Source organism: Toxotes jaculatrix, chromosome 24 (genome assembly GCF_017976425.1).
Source record: "Toxotes jaculatrix isolate fToxJac2 chromosome 24, fToxJac2.pri, whole genome shotgun sequence".
NCBI lineage: Eukaryota > Metazoa > Chordata > Actinopteri > Toxotidae > Toxotes > Toxotes jaculatrix.
Genome location: NC_054417.1, coordinates 129,246 through 149,082, shown reverse-complemented (window position 1 = coordinate 149,082; position 19,837 = coordinate 129,246). Strand labels below are relative to the sequence as shown.

Genomic DNA, 19,837 nt, shown 5'->3' with positions numbered 1-19,837 from the left:
GCCCCCCCGGACAACTCCAGTTGGCTGCTAAAGAGAACACCCCACTCTGACTCTCTGCCTTCCCACAGAGGTCAAAGGTCAACAGTAGAGTCTCAGTGGAAACTGGAGAACAGAGAGTGAATAGAATCACACTCGTGTTTCCAGTCACCTTCATCTGTTCAAAATCAGGGGACAGGAAGCTGCAGGACACAGGAAGGACGATGTGGAACTGTGTGTGGACACGCTGGTTCATCAGGATCACTCCACCCATAATCAATCATCGATCAATCACATTCCCTGTCCAACTGTCCCCGTGAGGACGCCTCATTTTCTCTGTGACACTTTAAGTGTTCGTGAAGATGCAGTGACACTGCTGCTCCCACAGTCCTCATGACAGCCAATCAGCATCCAGACTGAAGGCAGCAGGGGACAGCAGAGTCTGAAGCATCTAAGCTGCAGTGAGACCAAAGAAACATTCACATGGTTTTACCTGGTTTTATTGTTTATACACAGCACTCAGGTGAGTCACACACCGTGACAGGTGACACAGGAAACACTCTTTGGCAGCACAAAGTTTCTTATGTGTTAAAATGAAAAAGAAGAAAATCAGCAACAGATCTGAAAACACCAGATGGATCAGTTTGAAGAGTGAGGCCTGAGACACGTGTTGATCATTCTGTGCTCTAACTAAATAAACAGCAGGCTGGTTATTGATCAGTGTGGAAGCACTAACATGTTTGATTTTAATCTAGTTTTTTTAATCTCTGTGAGAAAGTTTCTGACAGCAGAGAGAACATCAGAGAACATGTTTATATCATAACAAAGTCAGTGAAACATGGAAGCTACAGGAACCTTCAATGAGCTACAGGTGAACGTTAGGGGAACGTTAGTCAGGTGGATCCTGAGGACACATCGAGTTGAGGGAACCTTATTCACATCAGGAGAACCCTGCTGCAGCCTCAGAGGAATGTTAGAGGACCACCGGGGGAACATGGAGGCGGTCCACGGGGGATCGTAGGGGGAGGGGCCTGTTCAGCACCATGTTCACCTCAGCTGTTTCAGCTGGGTTCCACTTGGTCACATGTTTCACTGTTATTGATCAGTGTTCAGAAAGTGATCACACTCAGATCAGTTCTGTTTCAGAAAACGAGAATAAACATCGAGAGCAAACGAAGAAGCTTCAGAACAAAGTGAGTGAAAAGATGCAGCCAGTCCAAGGCTTAGTGTGTGTGTGTGTGTGTGTGTGTGTGTGTGTGTGTGTGTGTGTGTTTGTGTGTGTCTCTGTCAATCAATCAATCAGAGAAATATCAGTGAACCACAGAACAAACCGGAGCTCTGACCCTGAACAGAACCAAACCCTCTTCTTGTTTTTCCCTCTGAGAGCTCGTGCTCCTGTTTGTCTTCTTTATGCTAAGCTGAGCTAAGCTAAGTTAAGCTAAGCTAAGCTAAGCAGCTACTGACTGTAAAGTTGAACATGAAACTGTCAGGAACATGGAACCTTTGCTCAGGTCTGGACTCATCATGGCTCAGATTTGTTGTCGGTTCACTTCCATTAATCTGAATATTAACGAGCGTTTGGACCTCCCCCCTCCTGCTCCTCCTCCTGCTCCTCCTCCTTCTCCTTCTCCTTATCCACCTTGCCCTCCTCTGGTCCTCCCTCCTCTCCTTTCTCCTCCTGAGGCAGTGTGGAGGACAGAGCGTACTCCTGACTGACTCCCTCTGACACCACCGACAGATCGGCCTCCACCACAACCGACGCCTCTTCACCTTCCTTCACCTCCTCCATCACCTCCTCCATCACCCCCTCCTGCTTCTCCTCCTGCTCGGCCGGGGCCAGCTGGGCGTGGACCTCGGTGAAGGGGACCTCCTGGTTGGTGGCCCCCGGCGGGGAGCTGAGGACGTCGGCCTCGGTGGTGAGCGACTCCCCCGTCTGAGCGGAGGCCTCGGCAGGCAGCGAGTCGGAGCTGCTGCGAGGCTGAAAACACAAACGGGGTCAGAGGTCAGTGAACCCTCACAGGTACTTCATAGCAACGCTGAGAAGACGTTAGTGGAACGTTATAGACATGAAGTAAGGTGGAACCTCAGTGGAAGAATGTTAGAACATTGAGATGACCTTTAGAAAACATTAGGTGAACGTGTGAGGAACCTAGAACTCTTGATAATGTTGAGGTGCTAACAGAGAACCCTGTACCTTCCTGATGCTGAATGTCAGAGGGGAAACCTTCAGGCTGGACGTTCTCTGTTTGATCTTTTCTCTTTGCTCCACAGACACAATCTTCGTTCCTATCTTGGTCATCTTCTTTTCGATGTTCTGCCTGGAGAACGCCTTCTTCAGACTGTCGACCTGCGGGGAGAGACAGACAGTTACACCTGTCGATCTGTCAGAGGGAACACCTGTCCGTCCGAGCGTCGGCGGTTCTGACCTTCTTCAGACTGGATCGTTTCAGCTTCTCCGCTCTGGACTTCTCCATGTTCTCCAGGTCATGAGGCCACGCCTCTTCTTCCTCTTGTTCCGCCTCCAGACCCACATCCTCATCAGATGATAGGTCAATGGTGTGGAGCCCGCCCTCCTGGGACCGGTTGCCATCGACGATGCCCGACACTGGTTCCTCACCTTCTTCCACAATCTCATCCCGAGGGAACGGTGGAGGATCCTTCACAAACACACTGGAGGGGATCTCGTTCTCCTCCTGAGGGAGAGAACAGGAGAACATTAGGACAATCTTACACCAGAGGAAGCAGAGAGGAACAGGAACATCACCACAGGAGGACTGAGCAGAGAGCTCTGCACAGAGGAACCAGGAGTGAAGGAGTTAAAGAGCAGAGCCGACAGAGAACCGCACCCACTACACACACACACACTTCACTCTGTAACACACTAACTCATGCACTGAGGAATGCTGGGTACAGGAATGTTCAGTGTTGGTGAGAGAAGATGGAAACACACATGTACACGCTGATACTGTGTGTTACTGCAGTAGTACTCTACTGCTCTCTCCTGACTGTTACCATGACAACCTGACCACGATGGCAGTCCAGTCTGATCTCCCGCTCCGAGAGTTTTCCATGAACTTTGTCCAGTTCACTTCCTGTGACAGCTGACGACCAAATAAGGGAAAATCTGAAAATCCCCTCAGACGGAGAAAGACGGAGCGGAGACGTTTGACTGACATCGACTTTAACAGGAGGTCAGGTGGTACCAGGTACAGGTGTGTTGTGCTCTGTGGTGTCTCAGACTGGGAGGGGGCCTCAGACTCATTTCCCAGCATACCTCAGGGAGTTTTAGATTCCTGTGACCTGGACCAGCGTCAGAAGGAACGTGCTGTGAAAACAGATCGTGCTGAGCCACGTTTCACAGTCAGCCTCCACCTGACCCCTGACCTCTGACCTCCTCTCAGCATGTAACCGTCACACTGACCTGGAAGATGAGGACTTTGAAGTTGTTCCTGCTGATCAGGTGGGCGTGGTTTGCCTCCAGCTTCTTCACCTGGACGCCCTGACGCTCCATCTTATCACGAACCTGCAAACACACACGAGCTTTGACACCTGGATGAAATCTGCCCACAGGCAGGTGAACAGGCGGTAAGACCAGAAACCCGTTTCACTCTCTTCACAGTAACACACTGCTGTAACGGTTTCAAACCACCTGACAGGTGTGATGTATTGATTGACAGGTGTGATCGACTCACCTCCTTCATGGTGACGGACAGCTTGCGGCTCTTGTCCAGCAGCTTGCTGACGGTGTTTGAGGTGTGACTGTGACTCTTGGACAGTTTGGTCATGTCAGCCTGGATCCCTCTGACCACGCCCTCCATCTCCACCTGGTGCACCTGAAACACCATCAATCAATAACCAATCAATGACCAGAGATCAGCCCGGACCCTGACAATCAAACACTCAATGTTGCAACGAGGTATGTTTGACTGAAGACAAGTTCTCTGCTGGTCCTCAGCCGTCTCACACGCACCGCCTACATATATAGATCCTACAGTACATTCTAGATGATAGATTTTAGATTCCATGCTGTTTGGTGATGTTTAACCTTTGCTCCCATCAGCTGTGCTTTAAACCCTGAGACCAAACCCTGAGTGAGGTGAACAGGATCCAGTTTGGCAGGAAACAACCTGTTCAGACGTGTTGTTCACTGTTCTGTACGTGTAAATCAGCTGGGCTGTAAACGACAAACAGGAAGTTGCTCTGCTTTGTCTGGAGGCAGATTTTTGGATTTCAGCCAAGCTTTTGTTTTTCACTGTGTGAAACGGTGGAAGTGAGTGTCGGGCCTGTGTTTCCAGCTCGGCCTGCGTCAGCTGAGCTTTCAGGCTGTTAGAAGTGAGGGATGGTGTTTGTGAATGGCTCCGTTCCTTGGTACGAGCGAAGGAACCGACTGGAATTTGAGAGCTGTTGGTTTCTTTTGTCCCGCCCAAATTTGCACTTCCTGCCCCAGATGCTTGGTTCCTGTCACCAGGGCATCTGTGACTGTGGGGCGTCGCCTTCCCCGGGGCAGATGTTGCTGCCCTCTCGTCACCACCCCACAGTGAATGTTGATCAGCTGACCCGTGGCCGCGGCGTCGTTAAAATTGGCGACCATCGATCGGCCGGCGGTCCCCGCGTGTCACTTTGGCCTGAGGTCAGAGGTCAGAACCAGCCTCGGTCACCTGAGGCGGACAGAGGGGAGGAGGCAGCAGCAGCTCCTCAGTCAGACCATAAAACTTCAGCCTGCAGCGATTGAACTCACCTGCACCTCTGTCTGACATCTGCGTGACATCAGAACGGCGTGTTTGACCCGAGCTGCGATCGGGACGTTTCACTGAAGCTAAAAACGTGGAGGTCTGAGCTTCTCAGCCCTGCAGACATGTCTGTGACATTAATGTCAGTGCTGAGTCAGACCTGGTCTCCAGGTGTGCCCCGGCCCTCTCTCACCTCCATCTTGTGCTGGTTTTCCTGCACAGCGTCCAGCATGTTGACCAGTTTGTCCAGCAGAGTGAGGACCGTGATGGCGTTGACGGGACCCTGACTCATCTTCTCTGGGTCGAATCCTGCCAAAGGGGATAAGGGCGAGGCCCGGTCCTCCTCCTGCTGGCTGTGCTGGTCCTGTAGGTCCTGGTTCTGGGGGGGGACCAGCAGATCCTGACTCTGGTGGGGCTCAGTGGTCACCATGATCACTCTGTCAAAGCAGAAATTTCAAAAGCTTCGAAAACTTTCCCTGCTGCGCAAAAACAGCGTCGACTCTGCCTCGCCCGCCCACTGTCTCCCTGTGTGTGTGTGTGTGTGTGCGCGCGCTCTGATTGGTTGGCTCAGAGGAAAACTTTCCGTCTAACTTCCCAACCGTGGACATGTCCACACCTTTAACTCCTTCACTGCCACAGACTCTGAGTTAGTGAAAGTTACAGACGGACTGAAGCTTTTACTTTGAAGAGTTGGAGTGACTGTTTCCTGTCTGATCAATCAGCTTCAGTGAAAATCAGAAGCACCTGGATCAGGTAAAAACACACACGAGCAAAATCTGATCCGAAGAAAACAAACAAATTCAGATCTCACATTTTATAGAAATCATTCAGTGTGTGTGTGAAATATGTTTCAAATGAAAGTAACAACAGAGAAATGAAAACAGTAGAAATAGAAATCTGAAAATAAATAAACAGAAATGATCTGAAAATTAAAAACGCAAAAAATTAAAAAATTAAAAACCTGAAAGGGTTAAAGCTCAGCGCACCACACCCCGGGGGGGGGGGGGGGGGGGGGGGGGCGTTACCATGACAACGGGCCTGAAGGGGCCGTGTGTTTGTGTCTGCAGAGAGAGAGAGACTGGTGGTTACTGTCTCTCTTTCGTGTTTTTTAAGTGAAGTCATCTGGAAGGGAGCCTCTCTCTCTTCCTCTCTTTGTGTTTGAATGTCTCTCGCCCCTGTTCATGGAAAATTGCTGTTTCACCAGACTTCATTGGAAAAACAGTGAATTTAAGTTTTCTGTGCAGTTCCACTTCGTCTGAACCGGGACCGATTGTTTGTGGCGTCACTGCACGTTCTCTATGTGACCTTTACTTTCTAGACACTGATTCATTTACATGCAGGTAGAACCCTGAGGGAACGCTATGGGAACATAGCGTAGTGGAACCTCAGGCCAATGAATGCAGAGGAACCTATGGGCGGGTTATTATGGAACGTCAGGAATTCCCTCATTTCCTCCCACGGTCTGTGAGGACGGCCGGAGACAGTACAACACCTGCAATAGTCCAAACGTGTCTTTCTGCTGTATTCAGTGTTTGTACGCGAGCTCCTGTGACTGATCAATGACGCTTATCGAACAATAAGCAATCAGCACAGTGATTGCTAATCACAGTTCAACCCTTTTCATTTGGTTTTTGGTCGAACTGTTTTTATTTTTTGTCAAATTTATTTATTTTATCTTTAAAATATTTTAATTTAATATTTATTATATAACTGGAACTCGTTCTGTCGCCCTGTGAGGCGCGTGTTGGCCTCCAGGGGGCGAACGCGGGAGGCAAAAGCTGGTGGTGAGTGGGCCGCAGAAGAAGAAGCTGTGGCTGCTGATCAGCTGACTGCTGAGGCGGAACAGCGCCAACAGACGTTAAACGTTTTTTTCTTTCGTTCAGCTGAAGACATTTTCTTCTCTGCGGGAAACGACATGTCGTTCATCACAGCCAACTGGAACCCGCTGGGAGAAGCTTTTTATCGGTCAGTTTGTCTCCGCTGAATCGGTCCGACATCGGCTAGCTTTGGCCGTGCAGCTAACAACAAACGGCAGCTGGAAACAGGCTAGCTGTTAGCCGTTAGCTCACTGCAGAAGTACATTTAACATTTTTTATTGGAGCTTATTTTAAGAATTTTGTCAGTTCCGTTTGCAACGCCATTCTGCCTGTTAGCTTCAGGGTCATTAGATGTAATTTTGTGTATCATTGCCGATCTGTCCAAAGCTAAGATTAGAGCTAGTCATAGCTAACATGGCTATTAGCCTAGCCACCGTAGCGAGTTTGACGAAGCGGCAAGAGAAGCTGCGAGACATTGAACAATTAACGCGATGACACACAACATCAAACAACGGAACATTAGCCAGGCAGGAGACTGTCATGTTATTGGTTATTCAGCATCAGTACGAATGACTGAACGAGTCACCTGTTGCTATCACGGTGCAGTAAACCGTTTGTACCGGCGCTGTGTGATTGGCACAGATAGTTTACAGAGGAACTTCTTCTTCTCTGAATGTTTTCTCTGTGACTCATCAAAAAAAAAAAAAAAAAAAAAAAAACACCGCAGGGCCAGGTCCGATCTGGGCCCCGATGAAACAGAAGAGTGAAAGTAAAAAATAGCAACACATTTTGCAACAGATTGCTAAAATGACTGAGAGCCGCTGACAGCTCTGGGTCCAGAGGCTGTTGTCAGGTGATCAAACAGCGCCCCCTCCTGGCAGATATAGGACCCTGCCTCTGTTAGTTTATGGATGGAATCAATACATATTCATATAGGTGCAGTTTACGGATTACCTCTTTGCACTACTACGACCACCTCCTACATGCACATGCGTTTCTATGCACATGGCAATCTCGGCTTCCTTATTTTATTTAAATTGTTTCTATGTTTATATTTTGCTCTATCGTTCATATTTCATTGTCCTTATTTTTATGTTTATATTTATATTTATATTTTGTTCTTGAAGGCTTAAACTGGGACCTGAGTACAAATTTCCTGCCATAACATGTAAATGTACTGGTATGACAGTAAAAGTTCACGTTTCCAGAATAGATTGTGGTGAAAATACCTGCAAGCCAGCAGCTTTAAAATGACAGAAATTTAAATGGAATCTGGTGAAAGAGAAAAAACAAATCAACTGCTTAGATTGAACGGAACAAACAACTCTGTGTGTGTGTGTGTGTGTGTGTTAATCTTTCTGCTTGTTTATTTGTTTTCATGTGCAGTAAAACAGAGCTGTATGAGATGTGCTGGAGCTTACGTGATGGACTCAGAGACAGTTTGGTGGCTGCAGCTCCGTATGGAGGCCCAATAGGTACACACACACACACACACACACAAATACTTTGTCTGCACCTGTCTCCCTCTCTCTCTCTGAACCTGTCTCTCTCAGCTCTCCTCAGAGAACCTCACAGACGTTCTCCAAGTTCTCGTCCTCAGTTGGAGATTTATTCAGCGTCTGGAGTCGCCATCGCCAGCTTCCCCGTAAGCACAAACACACCTGTTCTTCTCACCGTTTATCAGCTGCCAGACTGTCTGTAATGACTTGTCTCTGTCTCGGTGTCTCAGTGGAAGAGTGGTCCTGTGGTCCAGTTGGGTTGGACGGTCAGTGATGAGTTGTTATGTGTCCAAGAAGATGGATCGGTTCTGATCTACGATCTGTTTGGATCTTTTAAGAGACACTTCAGTATGGGACAGGTTGGTCTGTGACTGGTGTGTGACTGGTCTGTGACTGGTTAACTAACTTAATAGCCAGCTCAGCAGGGAGCAGGTAACTCAGTCATGTGTCTGTTTCCTGTTTTAAACAGGAAGTGGTCCAGAGTCAGGTGTTGGAGGCTAAAGTTTTCCACTCTCCTTACGGAACGGGTGTTGCCATAGTAACAGGCTCATCCCGCTTCACCTTGGCAACCAACATTGACGACCTGAAGCTCCGCAGGTTACCTGAAGTCCCAGGTGACACCTGACTTTCTGTGTGCTGCTCTTTTAACAGTTCACCTGTCTCTCTCTGCTGTCTGTCTCACTCTGACCTGTCTGTCCGTCCACAGGTCTGCAGGGGAAGCCTTCTTGTTGGGTCGTCCTTACTCAGGACAGACAGACTAAAGTGCTTTTGTCCAATGGACCTGACCTCTACATCCTGGACAACACGTCCTGCACTGCTGTGGTGAGACAGACAGACAGACAGACAGACAGGTACAGACAGGTAGACAGACACATATATTGACCTCACCTGTTTGTTTGTCTCAGTGTCCTCCAGGTCTCAGTCCTCAGGCCGGCAGTATCGTCTGCATGTCTGTGTCTTTCAGCTATAAATACCTGGCTCTCTTCACTGACACAGGACACCTGTGGACAGGCTCCTCCCACCTCCAGGTGAGCTGCTTCTCTGTCCATTCAGCTCTCAGCTGTCTTACCTGCAGGGCGGGGTCTGTGTGGATTGACAGGTGAATTTTATGTGTGTGCAGGACAAACTGAGTGAAGTGGACATGAAGAAGAGCACGCCACCCAGACAGATGGTCTGGTACGTTCACCTGTCCATTCACCTGTCCCAAGGTTTCCCTCGGTACCAACGTACCCGTCCGTTTACCTGTCTCACTCTCCCTACCTGTGCAGGTGTCGCAGACCGAAGAGTCAGCAGCCGTCTGTGGTGCTGATGTGGGACAGACTCCTCGTGGTGGCTGGAGTCTGTAGTGACACCGTCCAGTATCCTTTAGACTGGTTCAGAGTCGTACTGGGACACCGACCTTGTCTTTCAGGGTCTGATGGAACTTGTTAGAGTTCTTCTTGTTAACCCCCGTTTGACCCTTGACCCCTGACCTCAGGTTCCCCATCGAGGATCCCTGTGTTTTGGTGGGAGAACTGGACGGAGTCCGGATCATCAGCTGTACCAGTCAGGAGCTGCTGCAGGAGGTTCCTGTGGTCTGTCAGGACATCTTCAAGATCGCATCCATGGCTCCTGGAGCTCTGCTGCTGGAGGCCCACCGGGAGTACGAGGTCTGTCTGTCTGTCAGTCTGTCAGTCTGTCTGTCTATGTCTCTGTCTGTCTGTCTGTCAGTCTGTCTGTTTGTGTCTCTGTCTGTCAGTCAGTCAGTCAGTCTGTCTGTCTGAACAATGTAATGATCTGTAGCTGCAGGCTTTTCTTTCTCATACATCTAATTTCTCGGTGTGTGTGTGTGTGCAGAAGTCAAGTCAGAAGGCTGACGAGTATCTGAGGGAGATAAAGGAGCAAAGCATGCTGGGAGAAGCAGTCAGACAGTGTGTGGAGGCAGCTGGTCACGAATATGACACCAACACCCAGAAATCACTGCTGAGGGTGAGATGAGCTACTGACTGACCTGAGGTCAGCGTCTGTGCCGTGTCTGTGCTGTCTCTGTGCTGTGTCCGCTGTCTCTGTGCTGTCTCTGTGCTGTCTCTGTGCTGTGTCTGTGCTGTCTCTGTGCTGTGTCCGCTGTCTCTGTGCTGTGTCTGTGCTGTCTCTGTGCTGTGTCTGTGCTGTCTCTGTGCTGTGTCTGTGCTGTGTCTGTGCTGTGTCTGTGCTGTCTGTGCTGTCTCTGTGCTGTGTCTGTGCTGTCTCTGTGTCTGTGCTGTCTCTGTGTCTGTGCTGTCTCTGTGCTGTGTCTGTGCTGTCTCTGTGCTGTCTCTGTGCTGTCTCTGTGTCTGTGCTGTCTCTGTGCTGTCTCTGTGCTGTGTCTGTGCTGTCTGTGCTGTCTGTGCTGTCTCTGTGCTGTGTCTGTGCTGTCTGTGCTGTCTCTGTGCTGTGTCTGTGCTGTCTCTGTGTCTGTGCTGTCTCTGTGCTGTCTCTGTGCTGTCTCTGTGCTGTCTCTGTGCTGTGTCTGTGCTGTCTCTGTGTCTGTGCTGTGTCTGTGCTGTGTCTGTGCTGTCTCTGTGCTGTGCTGTGTCTGTGCTGTCTCTGTGCTGTGTCTGTGCTGTCTCTGTGCTGTGTCTGTGCTGTCTCTGTGTCTGTGCTGTGTCTGTGCTGTGATGGTTGTGTAGGAAGTCACAGCTGAGGTTGGATCACACAGCCTTTTAAGAACAGGACAAATTCAAGCTGCTTTAAAGGGGGGGCGGGGGGGGGGGTTGCATTACTTGTTTGCATGTAATGTGATGGTGCGGTGTCTCGTCCACCAGGCGGCGTCCTTTGGGAAGTGTTTCCTGACGGACTTCAGTCCAGACCAGTTTGTGTCGACCTGCAGGGAGCTCCGAGTCCTGAACGCCGTCAGAGAGAGCGGCGTGGGACTGCCCCTGACACACACACAGTATCCTGAGACACACGCTCTGAGACACACGCTCTGAGACACGGCTTCACAGTGTTCACTCTGTTGCCATAGTGAAAACGTCCTTGACCTCTGACCTCAGGTTCAAACAGATGACGCTGCAGGTGCTGATAGACAGGTGAGTCAACATGTCTAACTTGTCTGTCTCCCCCACTCACCTGTACTTGTGTGCCTGTGTGTCTCCTTCTGTTTACCTGTCTCTCTCTGCACCTGTCTCTCTCTCAGGCTGGTGTATCGACAGTTTTATCCGTTAGCGATAGAAATCTGTCGCTACCTGAAGATTCCTGATTATCAGGGAGTCAGTCGAGTCCTCAAACACTGGGCTTCATGCAAGGTAACCTGATCCTCACCTGCGTCCCTGACTCCGCCCCTTGTTTCACATTGGTTGTCAGATTGTTACGTACTCGTCAGCTGTTATAAACTCACCTGTGTGATGTGCGTGGGTGTGTCCAGGTGCAGCAGAAGGACCTATCAGATGAGGCCATAGCTCGTGCGGTGTGTGTGAAGGTGGGAGACTCACCTGGTGTGTCTTACTCTCACATCGCAGCTAAAGCTTATGAATGTGGACGCACCGAGCTCGCCATCAAGGTAAGCTGTGGCTATATTTGTTACCAAGCACTCAACATTTAACCTGATCCCAGCCGATCCCACCTGCTGGTCCTCTAACATCGTCCACTTCCTGTGTGTATTATGTCCTATATGCTACATGTCCTTCACCTCCTCTCCTCCATCCCCAGCTGTCCTATCTTCCTCCTCTCACCCAGCCCGTCCCTCAGCAGGAGGCTCCCCCCTGTGAGGCGGCTTCACAGGGGGCTGTTCCTGCTGATCTGGGGTCAGAGTCTGTGAAGGAGCTGATAAATTAGACCTGATGTTTGTTACTGTAGATTCCACTGTTCAGTATCTTACATGTTAGTTGTAGGTCATTGTAGACTTGACTATGTGTCTGTGTGTGTGTGTCTGTGTGTGTGTGTGTCTCTGTGTGTGTCTCTGTGTGTGTGTGTGTGTGTCTCTGTGTGTGTGTGTGTGTCTCTGTGTGTGTGTGTGTGTCTCTCTGTGTGTCTGTGTGTGTCTGTGTGTCTTTGTCTCTGTGTGTGTCTCTGTGTGTCTGTGTGTCTTTGTCTCTGTGTGTGTCTCTGTGTGTGGGGCAGTTGTTGGACTTTGAGGCTCGGTCTGGAGAGCAGGTCCCTCTGCTGCTGAAGATGAAGAGGAGTCAGCTGGCTCTGAGTAAAGCTGTGGAGAGCGGAGACACCGACCTGGGTGAGTCTCTATTAGCCCCACCCCCCGGCCGTCCTACAGGTGAGCGGCGTCACTGATGGACCTACCTGTTCTGTGTTCTCAGTGTACACGGTCGTCAGTTACCTGAAGAACGAGATGAACAGAGGAGATTTCTTTATGACTCTGAGGAACCAACCAGTGGCTCTGAGCCTGTACAGACAGGTACGCACCTTCATCATCATCATCACTCTGTCGGTGCTCAGCCTGTGGGCGGTCGGTTGATTGGTTTCTGTGCTGTCAGTTCTGTAAGCTGCAGGAACAGGACACTCTGAAGGACCTGTACAACCAGGACGACGATCACCAGGAGCTCGCCAACTACTACGTCACCGCCAGCTACAGAGAGAAGGTAACTACAGGTCAGACTGTGACCAGCAGAGGGCGCCGTGCATGTGACAGAGTGAATGGATGGTGGGCGATGGAGACACACCTGTCCACATGCAGATGTGTGAGAGCCGCTGATCTCAGATCAGTGTGGCTGGCTGAGGATGTTTACCTGTGTGGGTCTCTGCACACTGACTGTCCGTTCTCACCTGTGTGTCTCTCTGCAGAGGTTAGAGAGCCGTCTGTCTCTCCTGCAGAGCGCCGTGGACGAATACAACAAGGCCAAGAACGAGTTTGCTGCCAAGGTAACGCACACGGGCCGTTTCAGGAAGTCAGGAAAACAAACGTGTGATCATGTGTCTGGGTTACAGACTGGACGGGGGGGGGGGTGTGTCCCCGTTTAATTGAAGTCTTTTGTCTTCAGGCCACAGAGGACGAAATGCGTCTCCTTCGTTTTCAACGGAAACTGGACGATGAGAAGGGGGCGGGGCTACTAGGCCTGTCTCTACAGGTAGTGGAATGAATGAGTCCCATGCTGTTCCTGATAATGTGGCCGCTGCACGTTGTGTGATGTCACTTCATGCATTTCCTGTTTTCAGGCAACCATGGAGGCTCTGTTGGTGTTAGGACTCCACAAACAGGCAGAACAACTTTACAGAGACTTCAGAGTACCTGACAAAAGGTGAGACGCCACCTGTGTGGTCTCTGGTCCTGGATCTGCCTCTTCATGGTCTCTGTTCAGGGACAAACCTGTCTTATCTGGATCTTTACACTGTGATCATCAGCTTTGCTCTGATTGGTGTTTGGGACCTGACGAGGCGTGGTGAAGGCGTCCATGTCAGGGACGTTCCCTCAGACTCAGCTGAGGCTAATAATCAGTACACAGGTGTACTGACTGTGGTTTATGCTCAGAGTTTGATCTCTCTCACACACACACACAGGGTGTCCACAGGTGGAGGACTGGAGGCCCTGAACTTCCCTGTCTGTCTCACCTGTGCAGGTACTGGTGGTTGAAGCTGAAGTCTCTGGCGGAGAAGGAGGAGTGGGAGGAGTTAGAGAAGTTCTCAAAGAGTAAGAAGTCTCCTATTGGCTACCTGGTAAGAAGCAGCTCCAATGCACCCACACTGTCACTGGCTCACTGTGATTTTAAATAAAGTTAGAACAGCATGTCCATTGACTCTTAGCTTTGTTTCTTCTTCAGGCGTTTGTTGATGTTTGCATGAAGTCTAACAATAAGTACGAAGCCAAGAAGTACGTTTCCAAGGTGACCCCTGAGCAGAAGGTCAAAGCTCACCTGGCCGTCAGGTAAGACAGAGAACACCTGTGACACGGTTGGGCCGATGAGCCCTGAGCAGTAATGTAAGTCTTCTCCTCCTCTCTCTCTGTCAGCGACCTGGAGGGCGCAGCAGACGCCGCCATCGAGCGCAGGAACGAATCGGAGATGGGGGCGGTCCTCTCCAGATGCTCCGCCTCCGACCGGCTGTTGATTGACAAGTTGAACCGAGCCAGAGCCGGCATTGCCAAGAAGTGATCCTCTGTTCACTGTAGATTGGTCCTGTAGGAGTTACCATGGCAACCTTTCTCTGTTTCTTCCTGTGCACGTGAAATGATAAGTGATGTATTTATTGATTATTGATCAGTCAGCTGATGTGACTTAAAGATATTTCTTCTTCTGTGGTTCTTTTGGAACAACAGTCCTTTGGTAAATGACCCCGTGTTCCTTCAGGTCCACATCAGATGGACTCCTCCAGACCCCGTCCTGGTCCTTTTCCACGGTCTCTTCCTGAACTTTCTGCCGTCCCACCTGGGACGCTCAAACCTGGAAGTCCAGGCAGTGATTGTCCAATCAGAGCTCAGTAACTGGTCAGAAACGCGGCTCCTGTTCTCCGTGTGTTTCAGTGGTTAAACCTCACTTTAAAGCAGATGGAGGACATTTGTCTCGCATGTCCCTTATTCCGGACCTTCGCTTGAAGAAATTTTATCTCACTGGACCTCTTAAAATTTTGGTTTAAAAGCTAAAACTTGTGGATTGAAGCCCTGATGGATCTCTGGGGTCCAGCTGTTTACTCACCTGTTCAGGTGTCACACCTGCTGATGTTAACCAACAGGTCCTGCTGCTGTTTCACAATAAAAGCTTTGTGCCAGAGTACCAGCAGGGTATTTTATTGTGAAGATGCATCAGGAAACTGTGTGTGCGTGTGTGTATGTGTGTGTCTGTGTGTGTGTAGTTTCAGGTGTTTGTTTGGTCAGTGGGTTGTTTCCAGAACTTTCAGCAGCACCTTGTGGTCTTCCTCAGTAGAGAACTGCTCGGTTGTCATGGAGATGTTTCAGGTGTTGGTCTGTGACCTCCGTGTGCCGCGGTCACATGATGTGTGTACAGTTAAAGGTCTGGTTCTCCATCCTTCAGGAAAAGTTCAGACTCCAGCGAAGTGAAATCAGCCTCAGGTTTTCCTGCGCCTCCTCAGATGTATCGATAATAATAGATCAACATGCGGGTCTGAGTGTTTTCGCTGAAGCCTGTGGCGGATCATTGTCCCGGTCAATGTTCATTATCGATGAGAAATGAGATGAACTTTGACCTGGTCGGGTGCGTTTAGACTGAGTCGGCCGGTTGGGAGGGGCGGAGCGGTCCTGCTGTCAGCTGATGCATCGTGATGTGTGGAATCTGTGGGACAGACTCAGGAAAACTGAGAGAAGCAGCGCGTGCTGAGTGTGAGAGCAGCAGGTAGGTTTGTCTCGTGCTTTTAAAACTGATCTGAACTCTGAGCTGCTAACAGGAAGTACACGATCCAAAGCTGTACTACATGTTCTGCACATCAGTACCCGAGGTGCAGCGGAGCCTGACCTTTGAGCCAGACTCCATTGAAAAATCAGTTGATTTTAAGCGTCTGTGTTCGCTGATGTCAGTAATAAACTGCTAAATCACCGCAATCACACGGCGGAGGCAGAAATCACGGGTTTACCCCTGAAAGCTGAGCTGAGCTTCAGATCCGTGAGAGGTCTCTGAGCCGAATGAGGGAGACAAACCTTCAGAGTCCGCTGAAGTCTGTAGTTCGCTTCAACCGGGTCTGAAGTTCCGATCAGCGACACGGCACCAAAAAGTGATGGATCGTAAAAGGAGTCTGGCAATAGAGATCCCTGTTTAAAAAGTTTAAATATGAAGTGACCTGGTTAATGGGTCAATAAGTAAACTTCAGTATTACTGCAGTAATACCTTATATACAACTGAAATCATAGTATAATTTAGCTCTGCGACTTCTTGCAGCCTAATCTGCAGTAATAGTATTCTGTGCTACACGTTGAAGTTCTACATGTTACATATAGAGCAGTAAAATATGATGTACATGTCCTGCACATGTAGAATTCTGTGTAGTGTGGTGTTATGTAACAGTACAGTGTGTTGCAGTCTGCAGACACTGTGTACTTTAGCACAGTACTTTATAGAGTGGTATGCATACCACTGTACTGTGTTGTAATATCATGTAGTATCTGAATGTTGACGTGCAGTATTCATGTAGTACATTTTGCAGTACTGTGTCATCCTATGGCTCGCGGTGTATTATCACAGTACTAATGTAGAATGTTGTGTGTATTTTCCTGTTGTTACATGTGGAAGTTGAATGTTTGCGGACACAGTGTGTGAGACACATGTCACATACACTGTGACATGTGTCTCACACACTGTGACACTGTAGTAACACAGGGTTTATCCTATGATGTGGAAATACTGTGAAATATTTCCTAATGTGTTTTGTGTTCATATCATGATGATGTATGTTATCAGGTACGGGTGAATCCTGTTCAGTGATAGGTCCAGACAGCCAGGCGGTGATGTCATCAGTGGAAGTGGAGTGCGTGGTGAAAGCGAGCGCTGTGCTTGGTGAAGGCCCAGTGTGGGAGGAGTCAGAACAAACGTTGCTGTTTGTCGACATTGTTGGTCAGAAAATCCACCGCTGGACTCCACTGACCAATGAGATCCAGTCTGTGAAGACAGGTCGGCCAATGAACACGCAGGAAATATTCAACTGAGTTAATTCAGTTTTAGTTACACCTGTAATGATCACACCTGTCTGTCTGTCCTCAGGTGACACGGTGGGCTTTGCTGTTCCTCGTAGGTGTGGTGGTTATGTAGCAGGTGTAGGTCGCAGCATCGTGGCTGTTGATTGGTCGACTCAGGCGATGACCTCTCTGGTTGAGGTCGATGAGGACAAACCAAACAATCGACTGAATGACGGGAAGGTCGATCCGATCGGTCGGCTGCTGGCAGGTGAGTTCACCTGGTCGCCCGTCTGATTACCTGTGTGTGTAATGGGGGGGGTGGGGGTTGACTGTGTTGCTGTGGTAATGGTGTCATGTGTCTCAGGTACGATGGGGAAGGAGCAGCGACCTACGGAGGTTCAGAAACAACAAGGGTCTCTGTTCTCTCTGACCTCTGACCTCACTGTGACCAGACACCTGAGCCAGGTAGGACTACCTGTCTATCTCTTAGGTGGACCTATGTAACGGACTGGACCGGTCCTTGACTTGTCTGTCCATCTGTACCTGTCTGTCTTAGGTGGACATATCTAACGGGCTGGACTGGTCTTTGGATCAGAAGACATTTTTCTACATCGACAGTTTGTCTCTGACCGTGGACGCCTTCGACTATGACTCAAACAGCGGACGCCTCGGTAACTGTGTCCTCGTGCTGCAGTACATAACTCTGACCCTTCAAAGAAATTACAGCAGCAGCAAATTTAAACATTTCTAAGTATGTGTTTCTCTGTGTTTGTCATTGTTGTTGCCTAGGTAACCGCCGTGTGGTTTATCGTATGGAGGAGGGGGAGGGGTTTCCTGACGGCATGACAGTTGATGCTGAAGGTCGTCTCTGGGTCGCCTGTTACAGCGGAGGACGAGTCATCAACATTGACCCTGCTACTGGTCAGTTGTACTGGTTGTACAGCTCAGCACTGGTTATAATTGTTGTATCAACAGATGCAGAAACAGCTTTAAACTAGAAATGAAACTTTCTGATAATGAAGATGAAAACTTGCAGGTGTTCACACATTGATATATTTAATGTGGCTGTGAATACAGATTTATTTATTTACATCTAATGATGTTGTACTGGGACACGTACAGTGATAATAACCTATTATTATTATTATTATTATTGTTGTTGTTGTTGTTATTATTGTTATTATTGGTCTGTGCCAGTACAGGTGTAAGTACTTTATAGAATGGAGTCACATGACTCCTTCACACCTGGAGTTATGTGACCTGTGCTGGTCCGTGCTGGTCTGTGCTGGTCATACTGGTGTTTGCAGAACTCCTCAGTCAAAGTTCTGTGGACTTGAAGACGTTTGTTTTGGAGTTGTAACTCCTGTAGGCTCGTTCACACCTGGACTGGTGTCGGTCTGCCACAGTGGTCCCACCTGGAGTCATGTGACCTGAGCGGGTGTGAACCATAGGTGTGACCTAAACCAAGTGCGGTTACCTAGGACTGAAGTTGTGTATGAAGTGGTGCTGAAGGTGAAGGTCTCCTGTTCTGTCCTCTCAGGTGTACGGCTGCAGACGGTCTCTCTCCCGGTGACAAAAACCACTTCCTGTTGTTTCGGAGGACCAGGCTACTGTGACCTCTACGTGACCTCGGCTAGTCTGGGCCTCAGCGAGTCGGACAGCGGGTCGCAGCCGCTGGCCGGACACGTCTTCAGGGTGAGGCTCAGTCAGCCGCTCACCTGGATCACTGACTCACCTGTGATTCTGAGCACCTGTGTGTATGTGTGTTTATCTGCAGGTGAGAGGACTCGGGGTCAGAGGTCGACCTTCAAACTCATTCTCAGGATGATCTGGATGGTTGTCAGGATCATCAGCAGGAAGCGATGAGCAGACGGATTGTTAGCTCACTGTATCGTAAACGTTGGTATTGATTCATTCATTCACCTCGTTGATTTTCAGCTTTTACCTTTTATATAATGAAATAACAAAGAGACTGACAGCCAATCAGACATAAGCAAACTGTGACATCAGCATTCACCACCCAATGAGCCAGCGGATCTGTTTGATGCCGAACACCACTGAGGATTGTGGGTAATGTGGTTTGTGTGTTAATGTGATTTTGAGGTTGATTGCATTAAAGTGCGACGCGTCGGCGTCATGTGACCAGGGTGCGTTTTATTTGCAGAATCACAACCAATGAACACTGAACAGTACGAGCGGCGATACACAACTTTAGAAAACGTTTCTGTACACGTAGAAAAGTTTGTGCTGTTTGTCATTTAGTTCAAAGGTCAAGGAAGATGGGGGGGGGGGGCGGGGTATCTAGGACTGGACACATCAGTCACTGTCTGAAGTATTTCCAGGTGTAACCATGTCCCTCCAGGTCTCTGTAGGTCTGAGAGACCAGACTGGACAAGCAAACGGGGATTCCAGAGGACAAGTCTATTCAGTGAGATACAGGTCTGTCCAACTACAGCTCAGGATTTGTCCCTGTAGGTCCAGGCCTGTCCAAGGTTCTCCAGGTTTTGTTCAGGTGTGTCCAGGTTCATAGTTTTCTCAGTGTATGTGTGTGTGTATTTACAGGTGTGTCCTGATCAGAGCCTCACCAGCAGATTCAGGATGTCCAATTCAGTCACTTCAGACTCAGAGTTTCCATAAAACTGCTGAGTTCTTAATGGGGCAGCAGAGACAAACTGGTCAAACTGGGCAGTAATTTAAATGTGGTGGTGTGTTACAGTGCCCTCTTCAGGGTGAAGCTCGAAACTGCAGCTCACATCCAAACTTCAGGTAAACAACGAGGCCAGAAATCCACCTGGTTCAAATGTGTTTTCAGTTCCCGCTGATGTGGCTCTGGTACACACTAACAGGCTAACAGAGGCAGAAATGAAAGGGTGGGGTTAGGGACAGTGGGTGGAGCGAGCCGGAGTCACAGGTGAACGATGTGATGACGAACGTGTCCTGTTCGTGGTGCACGTGCTCAGTCCGAGTCTCCGGCTCTGATCAGGCTGCAGAATACAGTAGAACACAAAGAAAGGAGTGGAACCCTGTACAAGAACCAGTTAGACACAGACTGCAGGAACCCAGAACAACCAAAAAACCACAGACCTGCTGACCCACGACTCGCGGTGGGATTTTTTTTAGGAGGTGGGGCTCTGACCTCTGAGCAGGTCGTGTTTCAGGACGTTTATGGGGAAACTTTCGAGTTGATTGAAAAGTTTAGTGAGTGTTGAAGTGATCCAGCTCAGCTGTGAACCCGTCTCTGCTGCTGTTTGGGTTCAGCTCTGACAGATTCTCCTTCACCTCCGACCTCAG

At 49.3% G+C, this 19,837-nt stretch overlaps 3 protein-coding genes across 4 annotated transcripts; 2 read left to right on the top strand and 1 right to left on the bottom strand.

The window, feature by feature from the left end:
* Positions 1-458: 458 nt before the first annotated feature.
* Positions 459-5,247, bottom strand: cavin2b (caveolae associated protein 2b). The gene is made up of 6 exons (XM_041032089.1): positions 4,900-5,247; positions 3,669-3,809; positions 3,398-3,499; positions 2,403-2,669; positions 2,171-2,323; positions 459-1,954 (listed from the first exon to the last, which is right to left on the bottom strand). Exons 1-6 carry the CDS (start codon positions 5,134-5,136, stop codon positions 1,544-1,546), a joined length of 1,311 nt encoding a protein of 436 aa, XP_040888023.1. The 5' UTR covers positions 5,137-5,247; the 3' UTR covers positions 459-1,543.
* vps16 (vacuolar protein sorting 16 homolog) lies at positions 3,767-14,671 on the top strand. Of its 2 annotated transcripts, none has more exons than XM_041032080.1 (24): positions 3,767-3,892; positions 7,910-7,998; positions 8,077-8,168; positions 8,253-8,381; positions 8,492-8,636; positions 8,729-8,844; positions 8,928-9,050; positions 9,143-9,198; positions 9,291-9,380; positions 9,500-9,671; positions 9,859-9,990; positions 10,806-10,933; positions 11,034-11,069; positions 11,177-11,285; positions 11,405-11,539; positions 12,100-12,208; positions 12,291-12,388; positions 12,468-12,572; positions 12,775-12,852; positions 12,972-13,058; positions 13,147-13,229; positions 13,548-13,644; positions 13,749-13,852; positions 13,937-14,671. In XM_041032080.1, exons 2-24 carry the CDS (start codon positions 7,929-7,931, stop codon positions 14,076-14,078), a joined length of 2,436 nt encoding a protein of 811 aa, XP_040888014.1. In that variant the 5' UTR covers positions 3,767-3,892; positions 7,910-7,928; the 3' UTR covers positions 14,079-14,671. The 2 variants fall into 2 exon arrangements, with proteins under 2 accessions (XP_040888014.1, XP_040888013.1); XM_041032079.1 differs by lacking the exon at positions 3,767-3,892 and adding an exon at positions 6,515-6,671.
* A 455-nt stretch (positions 14,672-15,126) lies between these two features.
* rgn (regucalcin) lies at positions 15,127-18,683 on the top strand. The gene is made up of 8 exons (XM_041032091.1): positions 15,127-15,272; positions 16,332-16,541; positions 16,632-16,814; positions 16,911-17,011; positions 17,103-17,217; positions 17,336-17,467; positions 18,087-18,241; positions 18,324-18,683. The coding sequence occupies exons 2-8, from the start codon at positions 16,379-16,381 to the stop codon at positions 18,372-18,374; spliced, it is 900 nt and encodes a 299-aa protein (XP_040888025.1). The 5' UTR covers positions 15,127-15,272; positions 16,332-16,378; the 3' UTR covers positions 18,375-18,683.
* Positions 18,684-19,837: the final 1,154 nt, after the last annotated feature.

What these genes read in the sequence shown, in the direction of transcription:
- cavin2b (XM_041032089.1), bottom strand. Translation starts at nt 5,136, where the DNA reads ATGGTGACCACTGAGCCCCACCAGAGTCAGGATCTGCTGGTCCCCCCC. An exon ending in TCAAAGTCCTCATCTTCCAG is followed by an intron (nt 2,670 to 3,397) that starts GTCAGTGTGACG and finishes TCTCTCCCTCAG; the next exon opens with GAGGAGAACGAGATCCCCTC. An exon ending in AACGATCCAGTCTGAAGAAG is followed by an intron (nt 2,324 to 2,402) that starts GTCAGAACCGCC and finishes CTCTCCCCGCAG; the next exon opens with GTCGACAGTCTGAAGAAGGC.
- vps16 (XM_041032079.1), top strand. Translation starts at nt 6,622, where the DNA reads ATGTCGTTCATCACAGCCAACTGGAACCCGCTGGGAGAAGCTTTTTAT. An exon ending in GTCTGTAGTGACACCGTCCA is followed by an intron (nt 9,381 to 9,499) that starts GTATCCTTTAGA and finishes CCCTGACCTCAG; the next exon opens with GTTCCCCATCGAGGATCCCT. An exon ending in CCGCCAGCTACAGAGAGAAG is followed by an intron (nt 12,573 to 12,774) that starts GTAACTACAGGT and finishes GTCTCTCTGCAG; the next exon opens with AGGTTAGAGAGCCGTCTGTC.
- rgn (XM_041032091.1), top strand. Translation starts at nt 16,379, where the DNA reads ATGTCATCAGTGGAAGTGGAGTGCGTGGTGAAAGCGAGCGCTGTGCTT. An exon ending in GATCCAGTCTGTGAAGACAG is followed by an intron (nt 16,542 to 16,631) that starts GTCGGCCAATGA and finishes GTCTGTCCTCAG; the next exon opens with GTGACACGGTGGGCTTTGCT. An exon ending in GATCGGTCGGCTGCTGGCAG is followed by an intron (nt 16,815 to 16,910) that starts GTGAGTTCACCT and finishes CATGTGTCTCAG; the next exon opens with GTACGATGGGGAAGGAGCAG.